At 26.4% G+C, this 14,340-nt stretch overlaps 3 protein-coding genes across 3 annotated transcripts in view; 2 read left to right on the top strand and 1 right to left on the bottom strand.

Annotated features, from left to right (window-relative positions):
* The first annotated feature begins 74 nt into the window (after positions 1 to 74).
* Positions 75 to 4,153, top strand: LOC114930492 (STAM-binding protein-like A). Its single transcript, XM_085486425.1, has 8 exons — positions 75 to 526; positions 835 to 933; positions 1,159 to 1,380; positions 1,765 to 1,935; positions 2,258 to 2,564; positions 3,177 to 3,289; positions 3,440 to 3,542; positions 3,786 to 4,153. The coding sequence occupies exons 1-8, from the start codon at positions 405 to 407 to the stop codon at positions 3,849 to 3,851; spliced, it is 1,203 nt and encodes a 400-aa protein (XP_085342551.1). The 5' UTR covers positions 75 to 404; the 3' UTR covers positions 3,852 to 4,153.
* Positions 4,154 to 6,024: 1,871 nt separating this feature from the next.
* On the bottom strand, positions 6,025 to 8,715 carry Cisd2 (CDGSH iron sulfur domain 2). The gene is made up of 4 exons (XM_085486427.1): positions 8,481 to 8,715; positions 8,226 to 8,320; positions 6,697 to 6,813; positions 6,025 to 6,374 (listed from the first exon to the last, which is right to left on the bottom strand). The coding sequence occupies exons 1-4, from the start codon at positions 8,575 to 8,577 to the stop codon at positions 6,285 to 6,287; spliced, it is 399 nt and encodes a 132-aa protein (XP_085342553.1). The 5' UTR covers positions 8,578 to 8,715; the 3' UTR covers positions 6,025 to 6,284.
* Positions 8,716 to 9,596: 881 nt separating this feature from the next.
* The window catches only part of Efa6 (Exchange factor for Arf 6), a 32,525-nt gene continuing 27,781 nt past the window's right edge, over positions 9,597 to 14,340 (top strand). The window contains 1 exon segment of the mRNA XM_085486396.1: positions 9,597 to 10,322. Coding sequence (XP_085342522.1) covers positions 10,167 to 10,322 — 156 coding nt within the window. The 5' untranslated portion in view covers positions 9,597 to 10,166.

The raw sequence follows: 14,340 nt of genomic DNA, 5'->3' as shown, positions 1-14,340 counted from the left end.
TTTATTAATTCTTTAATGAGAAGTAGGAATTCTGAATTAAAATTTTTATATTGACCTTCAAATGACCTTCAAATTTGACCCAAGGTCAAGCTCAAGGTCACCATCAGATGACCCCCTACAACTTTGTCTGTAAAACATTTTTCTCGACGACCCGCAAAGTTACGAAAGGTGATGGATTAAAATCGGACACCCTGTATATAAATATTGTCAAGTATGGCGAATCACGATCGGAGAGAGAATTCGAACGATTATTATTTTTTCCCCGTCTCGAGCGTCAAAATAACGCCGTGAAAGATATCGGAAAAATTCTTCGAGACCAGAAAATTTGAAAAGAAAGTGAATGCGTTTCTTTTTCGCAAACGTTCGTCATATATCGGGCGGCACAATTATATAACCTAAAAACAATGGACAAGAACAGGCAACAACTTTGGAAGGAAAAGGGTGTTATAGATCCCAAGCAAAGGCTCAAAAATCTTTCGGAAAATGCTTCGAAGGTGGACATTGATCCCAATATTCCACCTGGAAGGTAAATAATTAATTGCATAAAAATATATTAATAAAAAATGATATATTTTGAAACTTCTGAAAATTTGGAACAAAAAGTTAATATATTAATTTTTAATTTAATATACATATATTTTATTATATGCGAATACATTAAAAAATATTTTATAAAATATATTCAGTGTAGACACATGGAACGTAATATAAAATTATAAATAACAGTTAAATTTATTTGAATTTGACTAAACAAATTTAAAAATTGGATTTAATATCATATAATAATTTTATATTAATATTTAATTTATTTTTTATTATATTTTTAAATTTTAGATATTATCGCACTGGAGTGGAAATGGTCAGATTAGCAGACATGAATATGCAAGATAGCAACTACGAGAATGCCTTCATTCTATACATGAAGTTTATAACGTAGGTAATAATTAATTAGAAGCATTCAACTTTGTTTCTTTTACTTTTTTCCTTTTTTATTTATAAAATTATTAAAAATTAATAATCTTAATTCTTTATTAATAAAATGCGTACTCTAATAATATGTACATATATATATATATATATATATATATATATATATAAAATTATATTACCAAGTATTAAATATAATAATCATTACATTAAATATTTTTATGTTGATAGGCTTTTTGTAGACAAAATAGGGAACCATCCACAATATGGCAGTATACCAGCCAGGGATAAGATGATGAATAAGCATGCTTTAAGAGTTGTTATTCCTAAAGCTGAAGAATTGAAAAAACAATTGCTGGAACAATATCAGGCAGAGTTGGACAAGTATTTGGAAGATTTGAAAGAGAGGGAAAAAATCGAAAAGGAACGTTTGAGGCAAGAAGAGCTTCAAAGGTATATATTTTTTACATATTTCTTATATAGAAATTAAAATAATTATATACAATTTAATTGCAGATATATATGCTTAAGTATTATCATAAATAATTAATTAATTGAGAATAAAAAGTATTTTTTGTATATAAGAAATCTTTAATACATAATTTATTTTATGATAAAAAAATTTTTATCAAATTTTTTCTTATAAAATTAGCTTTTTTATATTAAAAAGATTTTTTTATTTCTAATATTGTTTTTTTAAGTGTTTTATTAAAAATTTCAATATTATATATTTTTAATAACTATATAATATAAATAATTAAATTTTTCTTCATTTTTATTTTATTTTTCCAATTTTTATTATGAAGAATTATATATTAGTATAACATTTTTGCTCAGGCAAAAGGAAGAAGAAGAAAAGAAAAACAAATTGGCTGCTTTGGCTGCTGTTCAAGCAGCAAAAACTGCAAACAGTATAAATATGGTAATACCAGAGGAGGTGAAAGAGTTGCCATCTATAACACCCAAGAATGGAAGTCCTATGAGAAATGATAAAGGACTCAAGGACATGTAAGTTTTGTTAAAATGACATATTCATTAAAAATTTATAACATTTTTATAAGTCAATTATAATATAAGATTATAAGATTTGATATATTTAATATATTAATATTTAATATTTTAATATTTAAAATTAATATATTAATATTTAATATTTTAATATTTAATATTTTAATATTTAAAATTAATATATTAATATTTAATATTTTAATATAATATTTAAAATTAATATATTAATATTTAGTATATTTAATATTTGCGAATATAATTAATTTTATAGTTTTAAATTTAATGGAGATAAAGATGAAAATAAAATTGAAATTTTATTTAGAAAAAGACCGACGATCGATCGTTCTACAAAACCATCCTTATTGACGAGTGACGGATTATCTTTGCGCGATGTTATCCTGCCAACTAAATTAATGCACGACTTTCTAAAGCTCGCCTTCACCAACACAATGAGCAACAAAGAGACGTGCGGTATTCTGGCTGGCAGATTGGAACGAAATAAATTGCTGGTGACACATCTATTGATTCCAGAACAAACTGGTACTCCCGACTCCTGCACAACACACAACGAAGAAGATATCTTTGATTATCAGGATCAGCACAACCTTATTACTCTTGGTTGGATCCATGTAATTTCTTATCTAATTCTTTCTAATTTGCTTCAAAAGGATTGTTAGAAAAGTGTTGCAAGGATTGTTTATGTAGTATTCTACAGAGTGAGAAAAAAGTACGGAACTGCTAAAATATTTCTGGAAGAGTAGAATATAAAAAAAAAGAAAATATAAAAGTAGTAGGATTCAAAGTGGAACTCTTGATGGTATCATTGACCTTAATCTAGAAGTGAAATTTAAGGGCCATTTTAAAGTTAATTTAATTTTTGTAAATAGAACTACCCTATATATTTATATAAATTCTTACACTATTCTGCATAAAAAGTTATCAGGGTAGAATAGTCGAAAAGTTAATAGTTTACAAGATGTTTTGTTTTATACTTCAGTTTAATATAATCTTACATAAACTATGAAATCATTAATGCAAAAGGCTTCCAGATGGATGTCGTGTATATATATATATATATATATATATATATATATATATATATATATATCGTAAAATATTCATTTTTCGATGATCTTGCCTTAATATTTTTATGTAGTCTCACTCCTGAGATATTTTGCCAATCTCATACTTTTATCTCATCCTGTATAACTCATTATATTTAATATTATATATTATTATAGACACATCCTACGCAAACTGCATTCTTATCAAGCGTGGACCTGCACACGCATTGCGCTTATCAGCTTATGATGGCCGAGGCGATAGCGATAGTCTGTGCACCCAAATATGACGAGTAAGTAAATAAGAATAAATGAAAAAATAGGAAAAATTATATATTATTAATTACATTTAAAAACGGTACAAATAAATAGAAATAATTTTTGTATTATCAACTTAAAACTAAGAATTTATTTTGATTTACTAAGAATGGGCTTCTTTACAGAACAGGATTCTTTATGTTAACGCCAGATTATGGCTTGGATTTTATTGCAAATTGCAGGCAATCGGGATTTCATCCCCATCCTACTGAACCACCACTCTACATGGTAGATATATATATATATTATAATTATTGAATACAATAATAACATTTTAAACAGTAGATAATTAAAATTTGACTATTAATAATATGAATCTCACAGAGAGAATATGAGAAAATATAAACATTAATATATTAAAATATAAATAATATTGATTAATAATATAACATAATTTCAATAACAATTAACGTCACTTTTGTTTACAACATTATGTGTGTAAATACTTATTTTATCTTTTTATTATTTCAGAAAGCAGGACACTGCAAATTGGACAAAACTGCATTCATCGAAGTTGTAAACTTACAAAGAAAATGATATATGTCAGATGCGGGATAATTGTATATTTTATCAAAACATAATTTCTGTTTAGTTTTTACAGATAATAATCAGGTACAAATAATTTTTGAATTTTTACAGATTGCAACTTATAATAAAATCATGAATGTTACATGATTAGCAGCGCATAAGTGCGCTAATGATACGATGTGCAATTAAATGAAGAATTTATACAATGTTAAAAATACGTTAATTATATTAATATTTTAAACAAAATTTATAATATATTATTTTTGCAGACGAGAGACAATGATAAAAGATTAAAAAGCAAAATTAAAAGAGATTATTTATTCATTATTATCAAAAGGAGAGTCATTAGAAAGAATAATTATTATTTATTAAATAACTATGATTCTTTCAAATCTTATAAGAAAAAAATATTTATTTTAGTCAATAATTAACAGTAAAAGTAAACAATAAAAGTATATTTATAAGCGCTATGGTATTTAATTTTAAATCTCTTGTCTTTTATATCATTTATATTATTTATAATTTTATTATATTCCATCTTATATCTTATTGATATTAACAAAACTCAATTTATATATTATAATTACATTTGCAATATTATCAAACAAAATAAATTGTTTGTGTATAACGTACAAACTTTGTTATGTTAATATTTAAATAACTTTTAATTTTGTTACAATATCAATCTTATTAATATTTTATTTTATTGATTTCATAATATTAAAAATCCTCTTTTTTATTTAAAAAGCACATTTTTCAGAAAATATATATTTTTGGGATGTTTCAAATTTTTATATTACGCTCAAAACATTCAATAATCAAAGAACAGTAGCATTATATAATCCTATAACTGATCAAAAAAGATAACTTTATTTTAAAGTATTTTAACTTATTATTAAATTATCTTAAATATTAATCTTTTTTTATAAGACATATATATGGGTACATAATGGATAATCTTTATATTGTAATTTAATGTAAATAATTTATTTAATTATTCAATTTTTACTAATAAGATACATTTTATTTAAACTTAAAGTTAAACTTTAAAGCTAACAATAAGATAAATATCTTTTAGTTTTTTAGATATAAAAATTGCTTCTATAAAATTTATCGTGCCTTTTCAAGGAAAAGAAGAGTGTTCAAAAATGTTACATTTTAATGATATTGTAATGTTGCACTCTCTACTAATAATAATTTATAATTTAAAATATACATATATAGAGCATAATCATTCTATAATTATGAAGATGCATTAAATGCTTTGTAATTAAGATAAAATTTTTATTATATGAATATATATATATATATAAATTTATTATTAATAAGAGAGAGTAATATATTACACATTGCATTATAAACAGATATACATTTATTATGTTATTAAGTATATATGTACTACATTGCACTATATATTGCAATGAAAATTGTGCAAAAAAAGCAGCAAGATATAGGGATCAATAATGCAGATTATAGTCACAAAACAATTTTTTTTTAGATTTTTGAAACATACGTTTTACGTAAGTATAGCTAGTCATGCGCATGTAACTTCAATTATAGTGTATATATTACGTGTATGTGTCTGTACATATACACAATATAATTGTAATTATAAATAAATTAATAAATTATTAATTGTGATTCTACATTATTTCCTACTTTTAAATTAAAAACAAACATTTGAAAAAAATGATAATGGTGATAAATTACAAAAAAATGTTTCATAAGGTATAAAATATATATTTAAATTTTTTAAATAATTGAATTAAATATAGTAAACAATTTTAAAGATTCTCGTATAATAATAGTAACATGTTTATTTATATTAATCAAATGTATATTACTAAAATATTATTAGGTTAATTTTATAAATATTATACACGTACACGATTACAATATCTAGATTTTTTATTTAGTTTTTACTAGATTCTTTATTTAGATTCTATCAATTTAGAGATTTATTTCTTGTGGTTTATATATTTTATTTACGAATATGTCAACACATAACAACTTAAAAAATATATATATATTAAAAATATTTACATTGTTAAAAATTCTGTATATATATATCAGTTTAAAAGAAATAATATTAGAATTAAATAACTATCAAATTTAACATCGAATACATTACAAATTGAGCTATTTATTGTAGAATATTCTAAATATATATATTCTAAAAATATATATTTAAATATAAATTTAATTAGGGAAATATATATACATATATTTTTTAGAAATAATTTATTTATAAAACTTCACACTTGGAATCCAGGTATTTTAAAAAAACAAATTGATAATCACCTTATCTATGATAAACACATAGTGTGTCCTTCTTTCATAAAATTTATCTACAAAGGGTTAGATAAATTTATTTATCTAAGCTCTCGTTATATATTTATCTACAATAGGGGCGTAAATATGATACAGTGACCAATGTAAAGATTAGTCTTTCTTGTTTGTAATAACGACTGGACCCACATTGTCGTTAAATTCTTTGTTATGACGTCCATGAGAGCCATCACAATAGGGCCACTGTATATAAAAAAGGATTTAAAAAATTATAATACTCATGTACGTACATTAATATAAAATATTTAGAAAATAAAAAATAAAACTAAAAAATACTATATATATAATACATTTAACTATATAAACTATATTTTTATAATTCTACATAAATAATTTAAATAAAAAAATAAATATTTAGTACGTACTTTAATAGAAATATATATAAATATTTAAAAAATCAATATAAAATACATTTATATAAAAATTATAATTTTTATAATTATAAAACTATATTTTTAAAACTATAGTTTTTTGCACTAAATTTAAAAATAGTAAAAGAGCTTACATTATCGGATTTCCAACAGCGACAGAACGCAGCTTTTTCAGAGATGTCTTCAATATCAAGAGTATCTACTACTTTAGCAACGTCCTGCTTTATTTTGACATTAACACGTCTACATGGCTGCAAAGAGAATAATATGTTTATTGCTTTTACCAATAAAATTATGTTATAAATATGATAACGATACAAATAAGAAGATATATGTAATAGAGGCTGAAGAAAGATCAGAAATAATATTTTTCTCTTTACGAATGTTCTTCATAAATATTGCTTCTAATGCAAAAATTACATGGCAATTACTGATCCATATCAATAACATAAGGTTTTTTTTAGATTTCTTAAATGTACACATTATAAACAATACCGTAACTAGAACGTCAGTGCCCTCTACATGAGGCAAAAGCTTTAAAAATAAAATAAAAGTTTGAAAAAGATAAATAAATTTTTGAAAAAACAAAATTTAATTTACAGTAAATAAATATCCTTTTTAGTTCAATAGTTTAATTTTTTTATTATAAATATACAGAGTGTATCTAAATAAGTGTGAAAAATTTTAGGAGATGATTATTTGTCGAAAATTAAGGAAGATTTCTTATTATATAAATATATTTTCTTAATATTTCTCCGTGAGGAACTTTTCTAAAGAGGAAGGTAGAAATTAAGTTTTTATTTTTTCTCAAATTTATTCAGACAAATTAAAAAAATGAAACTTGGTGAACATTTTCCACTAATAAAAGGGATAATTATTAATATTTTTTTAATCCTCTTGCGGAAGGGATATGTTTCATCCCAAATAACTTTTTTATTTTCAATTGTAAAAGAAAATGTTTCAGACAAAAATTGTATAGTTTCAAATATTTTACATTTTATCAAAAAATTGTTAACTTCGAACCTTTATAACTCAAAAAGTACTTAATGAAAGAATACTTTATTATAGGGTTTTGGAAAGCTCTTGAAATAAACTACAAGAATATGCAATTAAAAATAGGTGGTTCCATTTAAAAAATTGAAGGTGACCTTCACGTGACCTTCAAGCAACTATTCAAGGTCAAACTAATAATACCATGTTATGTCGCTCTCGAAACCATACAACTTTTGTCTGAAACATTTTCTTCTACAATCAAAAATAAAAAAGTTATAGGACATCCTGTATAAGAAATCTCCCCTTAATTTTCGACAGAATCATCTAAAATTTTTCGCACTTATATAAAAAAGAAAATAAGGGGCACAAAAACAGACTAGTTACGGCACTCTCCTTAAAAATTAGAGCAAAACAAAAAGTGCAGAAAGTGTAATAAAAAAGTACACACCTGAAGTCATCGACTTATCGTAGATTACGAAATTTACAGGCAAAAAACTTAAGAAAAAAAAATGACAATTGGAGCAAGATCCAAAAAGTCAACATTTATGGGAATCGAAATAACTCGCTGAATTCGATACATATAAACATAATATATATGATATATGGGATTCGCGGATTCTGATCAACCTCGTGACACTTTCTGCACGATGAATAAGCAGGAAATACTCACCGCGGGTCTACCGTGAGGACAGAAGGCCCTGTAAGACATGTATCCCAATCCTGTAAGGAGAGCGGTGGGTGGCACAAGGGCAAGCCAGTCTCGTACTGATATTTAAAAAACAGGAAAAAATAATGACATATTACATTATTAGTAAGAATTTCACAATACATTAAATATGGATATAGGGTTATGTCACAGCATGGACTGTGAAATTGATTGTGCTGCGAGATTGAAGGGTGAAAAATGTGCACGATGGAAATTTACTTCCTAAACGAAACCATCCGCCTATGGAATCCGGAATCGGCAGTCCAGCCAGATAGTTTGGGGCGGACACTTTGACGAGATGCGAAATCGACTCCATGTTCACTCGGCTGACTGGAGACGGCACCAATCGCCAGCATCTGCCAACAATTATGTAGGGCAAAGTTTGAGAGAGAGAGAGAGAGAGAATGTATATGAAGATAGAAGGAGAGAAAAGAATTTTTTAAATCTTTATAAAGTTGTGTTGCAACTTTTTTAAATTGGAAAAAAATCGAAAAAATTATACATATATAATTAAGATTCAGAGTTACATAAAAAATATCAAGTTACACATATATATGTTTTATTATGTAATATTGTACGATTACAGTCACAATAATATGATATTCGTGATAAGATAATAATTGTTGTGTATATTCGATGTGGTTCTAAATATATCATATCGTATTTAATGTAATTTGAGACTTATATAAATATATACAATTCTACTAGTCTATTATAGTCTGATTTATATATAGCGTGTCATTTTAATATTGTTTTGAATTTTTTGTAAACAAATTATTTTTGAAAAAAATGTTTCAGACAACAATTATATAATCTAAAGAGGCATAAATAATGGTAAAATCAATTTTGAAAAAATAATTTTTTTTTTTTTAATTTTTCTCTTAGTTGTATCTTCATATAATAATCCTAATTTTAATATCTTTCATAATATGACTGTGAAAAATAAGATATTGAAATAAAAAATACATTTTATAGGGGATAAACAATATATATTTAATTAGATTTATGATATATTTAATTAGATATTTATTGATCCTCAATTATTTTAAAAATCTGACGTGCTAATGAAATTTGGTTTATGGCATCATTTCCAGCACCCAAAAATCTAAACAAAAAAATTTCATCTGATTTGAAAATAAAATAAATATTTATAAACACAAAATAAAATTTCTCGCTGTAAACTAGAATTATCATCGGTCGATAAAGTAGTACTTCTTCCTTATCATCAATCGGCAAAGTACATTCTACTCTTGTCATCGGCAGATGGCGCGGCGATTCGCAAGGAGGCTCCAGATGAGGTGAAGGACCGGTGGTTCGCGCGCAAGTGGCTCCGCCACGTTCGTTCAATCAGTCTCGAGGTATTTGCCGGCCAGACGGGGGAGAGACTTGTTTCCGATACACAAACACTTCTGCCTCTCTCTCTCTCTCTCTCGCGTGCAGCGTCTCTCGCATCGCATCGGTTCGCTGGAAAAATATGTAGCCGTCCTCGATCCGCATCCCTCATCTCGCGCACTTCCGACCTCCTCTTCCGAGGAAAAAACGACGTGTATCGCTGTGAGCCCTCTCTCCGCTCGCTCCCTGGCATCGAATGGGAGCGAGAGAGAACGAACGCGGCCGACGATCGTTTCGCAGTGCGGCGCGAGGCAGGGCGGGAGAGCGCTTCCCCGACCCCGCGCGTGGGTGTGCGTGCGCCCGAGGGATAGAAAGAAGGTATACGTCGTCGTCGTCGCCGAGTGACAGAACGGCGCGGAGGAAGAAGGAATAAAAGATCCGGATCTCTCCTCTTCTCTTCCCTCTCGACGAGTGAGTGCGCGCGAGTGCGAGTGAGTGGAAGGACGGGGAGGAAGGAAGAAAACGTGACGCACGGGCAGATGACAGCGAGGAGGTGAGGATCAATGTGCCGCGATGGCTGAGGAGGAGCTGCTGGTCACCCTGTGCCGCGGCGACTCCGGCGGTTCGTTCGGCTTCTCGTTGCTCGGCGCCTCGGCGTCGGCGGGTCTGCCGGCCGCCCACGTCATCTACGACATCGTCGAGAATTCACCGGCTGCCAACAGCGGGAAGGTAAGATGGAGCGAGTCCGGTGTGAGTCCACTGTGAAGTTCGCCGCGAGTCAAGCGCAAGTCCGGTGTGAATACAGCGCGAGTCCAGCGTGAATACAGCGCGAGTTCAGGGTGAATACAGCGTGAGTTCCAGGATTCACGCGAAATTTATCAATTCATAACTATATAAATTTATCACTAATTCACACTGGATTCATACTGGATTCACGCTAAATTTATGAAATTCTTAATAAATAGAAAAAAGGGATTTACCTAAACTCACGTTAAATTCACCTAAATTTATGCTGGATTCATACTGAACTCACGCAAAATTTACACTGAATTCACACTAATTTCATAAATTTAGTGTGAATCCAGCGGAAACCCAGTGTGAGTTTAGTGTGAATTCAGTGTGAATTTTATGTGAGTTCAGTATGAACTTTGTGTGAGTCCTTTTTTTCTTTTTCGCCGTAAGGTCGATTTTCATATAACAAGTGGTATAGGAAATTGATCCGTACGGATAAACGATTCTCGCGAGATCGATTTTCGCGCGCGTATATATAACATATATATATATATATATATATATATATGTTTTTTTGGAGAGTTGTGCGTGTCTATCGTTGAAAAAATTATCCTCGCGAATGAGCGAAATTTGCGAGGCAATTTTGATAAAGGTTTTATACCTGTCGTGTACACCTTTTCGATTAAAAACATTTACACTTAACAATAAACAATTTAATAAAATTGTTTCCGTCGCCAATTTAGAGAAAATTAAATTGCAGACTGTCAACGAGAAGCTATAATTTTCCGTGACGTTGATTTCGTACAGGTGATATAGGAGAGAGGAAAAATAATAAATAATAATAATAATAGAATAATATTCTTATAAACATACAATATATAATATACAAAGTGTACTAAAAGTCTTCCAACAGTTAAATATCTCGAAAACAAAGATTTTTTGAAAAATATTTCAAATAAAGATTACAGGGCTTTTTAATTGGTTTAGCATTAAGTAATAATATTAGTGAGACTATAAATAGCATTGTTAAAGGCCACGTAAAATTCACTGTGAAATTTTTTAAATATGAAAACTTTTTTATTACATATAGCTTATTTTATGAGCTTTTTGAAACACTATAATAAAGCTTTTTTTAAGTATTTTTCGAATTATAAAGCTTGAAAAAAGGATACAGTATTTTTTGACATAGAATATTTTCTAAAACACATTCAATATTCACTAATTTTACCTTAATACTTTTAAGCACAGAATAATGAGACCAATTAATTCGTGTAAATAAAGCCCATAATTGTTTTTAAGAAAAAAATATATTGTAAATTGTATACATTTACTTAAAAATAACAATGTTTTCTTTACACCGATTTATTTCTGTAATTTTTATACGCATAAAAGTATTAAAATAAGATTATAAAAACTAAATATTTTACAAGGTGTATTTTAGGTGAATCAAATAATCGACCAAACTAGCAAAAATCAATTTATTTAACTTCACGACGTTTCAATGTATTTTATGTAAAAAAATACTGTAAACTTCAAACATTATAATTTGAAAAGCACTGAATCAAAAAAATACTTTATTATAATGTTTTGAAAAGCTCTCAAGTTAAGCCATAAGAATGTGCAATCAAAAATAGGGATTTTTTAACAATTTCAAAATAAATTTTACATGGCCTTAACAATGCTACTTACAGTTATAGTAACATTATTATTAATGTGTTAATTAAAGCCCTAATTTTTATTTGAAAAATTTTTTTCAAAAACTTTTATTTTCGAGATATTTAGTTGTTGCAGGACTTTTGGGACACCTTATATGTAATATATTATTTTATACATATATGTATATTATACAAATTATAAATATATAATATATATAAAACACAATTATATAATGTAAGGTTTCTATTGAAAATCTTAAAAATAAATAAATTTAAATATTAAAGTGAAATATTGAATAAGTAAACAAAAAAAATAAAAATAAAAAATTAAATTGTCATAAAGGCATATGAATTTTCCAACGTGACATTATATTGGCCTAAAAGAAAATGTTATTTGCGCTACTGTTAAAATACAATACATTAATATTGACAGCTAGAAAATTGACAGCTTGATCAGCTGATGGAGAATAATCCTTTTTTCTTCTTTTTTCCTTTTTTTTTAAGTATCCTTAGAATGCATCGCGAGTATTGATTGCAGCTATGTATCTTCGAACACTTTATGCATCTCTAAAGAGAAAGAGTGTGTGAATGTGAAGAGTGCACTCTGTAGCACTTTTGAAGAGGACGACGATGCTGCTCTTCGATTCGTTCTTCTTTAAAACACACTTGATACACACATATGAAAATCGATCAGTGGTTTTAAGTACATCCTAAACAATCAGCGATACTCTGAGTGAATAAAAAAAAGTTCTGCATTATTGTATATTTCTGTTCTAGACTCAATATTCTGTTATAGTAGAGAGTACATTATTTCTTACACACGTTTTTTTTTATAGATTTTTTATCTTTAATGAATAATATAATTATAGTAAATTAACAATATTTGCTACACTAAATGTTTATTTTTGAATAATTTGTTACTCGGAGTTTACTAAAAAAATTGAGTTTTAATTATTTGTAGTTTTTTAAATATTATTTTTTTTATATAAATATTTAAGTTTAAATTAATAAAAAGTAAAAGCTTTCTGCATTTTTTTTAATAAAATTATTTTATATTATTTTTCAAATAAAATTCTCAATTCTTAAATAAAATTTCGGTTTTATACTTGACATTCTGTTATAGTACAATATTGTTTCTTACACACGTTTTTTTATAGATTTTTATTCTTAATGAATAATATAATTATAGTAAATTAACAATATTTGTTACACTAAATTTTTATTAATTTTTAATAATTTGTTATTCGAAGTTTACTAAAAAAAAATTGAGAAATTTTAATTAATTGTTTATAATTTTTTAAATATTAATTTTGTTATAAATATTTGAATTATTGAAATATTTAAATTAATACTAAAAGAACTTTCTGCATTTTTTAAAAATAAAATTGTGTTACATTATTTCTCAAATAAAATTTTCAATACTTAAATAAAATTTCTACTAAATTGATAACATTACTTAGCAATATTCAATAATTTACTTAAAGGAAAATCTCTTAATTGAATGAAATACAAATACTAACTTCAAATTAATTACATTTCTATTAAATAATATGTAACAAAAAAAATTGATTGATAAAACATAACTAAATTATTTTTTATCATTATAAATAAACATAATATATTATTTTATACGTATATATATTATACAACAAATGAATATTTTGATACGAAGGAAAGGAAAATGGGATTACGAAGTTGCATATTTAGTCTTTGGCTAAATTTAGTTTTGACTTGGAAACGAAGAAAAAAAATGACGAGGGCAAGAGATGAACGATGTATGCAAAAGCAGGAGCTGCAGTCGCTGCATTCTTTCTGCATGGCGACACGGTTTCGCGAATAATTTGCAATAATTTTTCAATAATTGATCAAAGATTTTATGAGTAAATTTTCACAGAAAGAGAAATTGAGATACAACTTCAATAAAACAGTAATTAAAAAATGATTTCTGCCAAATTAAATTAAATATACACTGAAAAAAGTACTAACTTGAGCTTCCAATTCAATTATTATTTTGTTAATTGATCACATATTAATATTTAAATCAAATATGTTTTGTTAGATGTAATATATTATATTCAATTTAAATACTTTTATATGTTCAATTAACAAAATATTTAATTGAAAGGTATAGTCAAGTCAACAAATTTTTTTTAGTTACTTAAAAGTATAAAATAAAAAAATTTTTTATTTAAAATATTAATATTTCAGTTTTATGAATTTTTAATAAAAATTGTTACGAAAGATTGGCAATGAATTTCGTTTTAATATTTCCAATATATATTTAAAAAATATTCAGACACGGATATTAGACAAAAATAAAATTAGAAAAATTACAAAATTATATTTTGATTCGAAGAAAC

Source organism: Nylanderia fulva, unplaced genomic scaffold (assembly GCF_048542155.1).
Source record: "Nylanderia fulva isolate GAGA-0341 unplaced genomic scaffold, ASM4854215v1 Scaffold43, whole genome shotgun sequence".
Classification (NCBI taxonomy): Eukaryota; Metazoa; Arthropoda; class Insecta; order Hymenoptera; family Formicidae; genus Nylanderia; species Nylanderia fulva.
This window is presented reverse-complemented; position numbering and strand designations above follow the sequence as displayed.

Coding starts and splice junctions, on each gene's coding strand:
- LOC114930492 (XM_085486425.1), top strand. CDS start 405: ATGGACAAGAACAGGCAACAACTTTGGAAGGAAAAGGGTGTTATAGAT. Junction 1,381..1,764: donor AGGCAAGAAGAGCTTCAAAG/GTATATATTTTT, acceptor ATTTTTGCTCAG/GCAAAAGGAAGAAGAAGAAA. Junction 2,565..3,176: donor TTACTCTTGGTTGGATCCAT/GTAATTTCTTAT, acceptor ATATTATTATAG/ACACATCCTACGCAAACTGC.
- Cisd2 (XM_085486427.1), bottom strand. CDS start 8,577: ATGGAGTCGATTTCGCATCTCGTCAAAGTGTCCGCCCCAAACTATCTG. Junction 6,814..8,225: donor GTCCTCACGGTAGACCCGCG/GTGAGTATTTCC, acceptor TTCTCTTTGCAG/CCATGTAGACGTGTTAATGT. Junction 6,375..6,696: donor GCTGTTGGAAATCCGATAAT/GTAAGCTCTTTT, acceptor TTTTATATACAG/TGGCCCTATTGTGATGGCTC.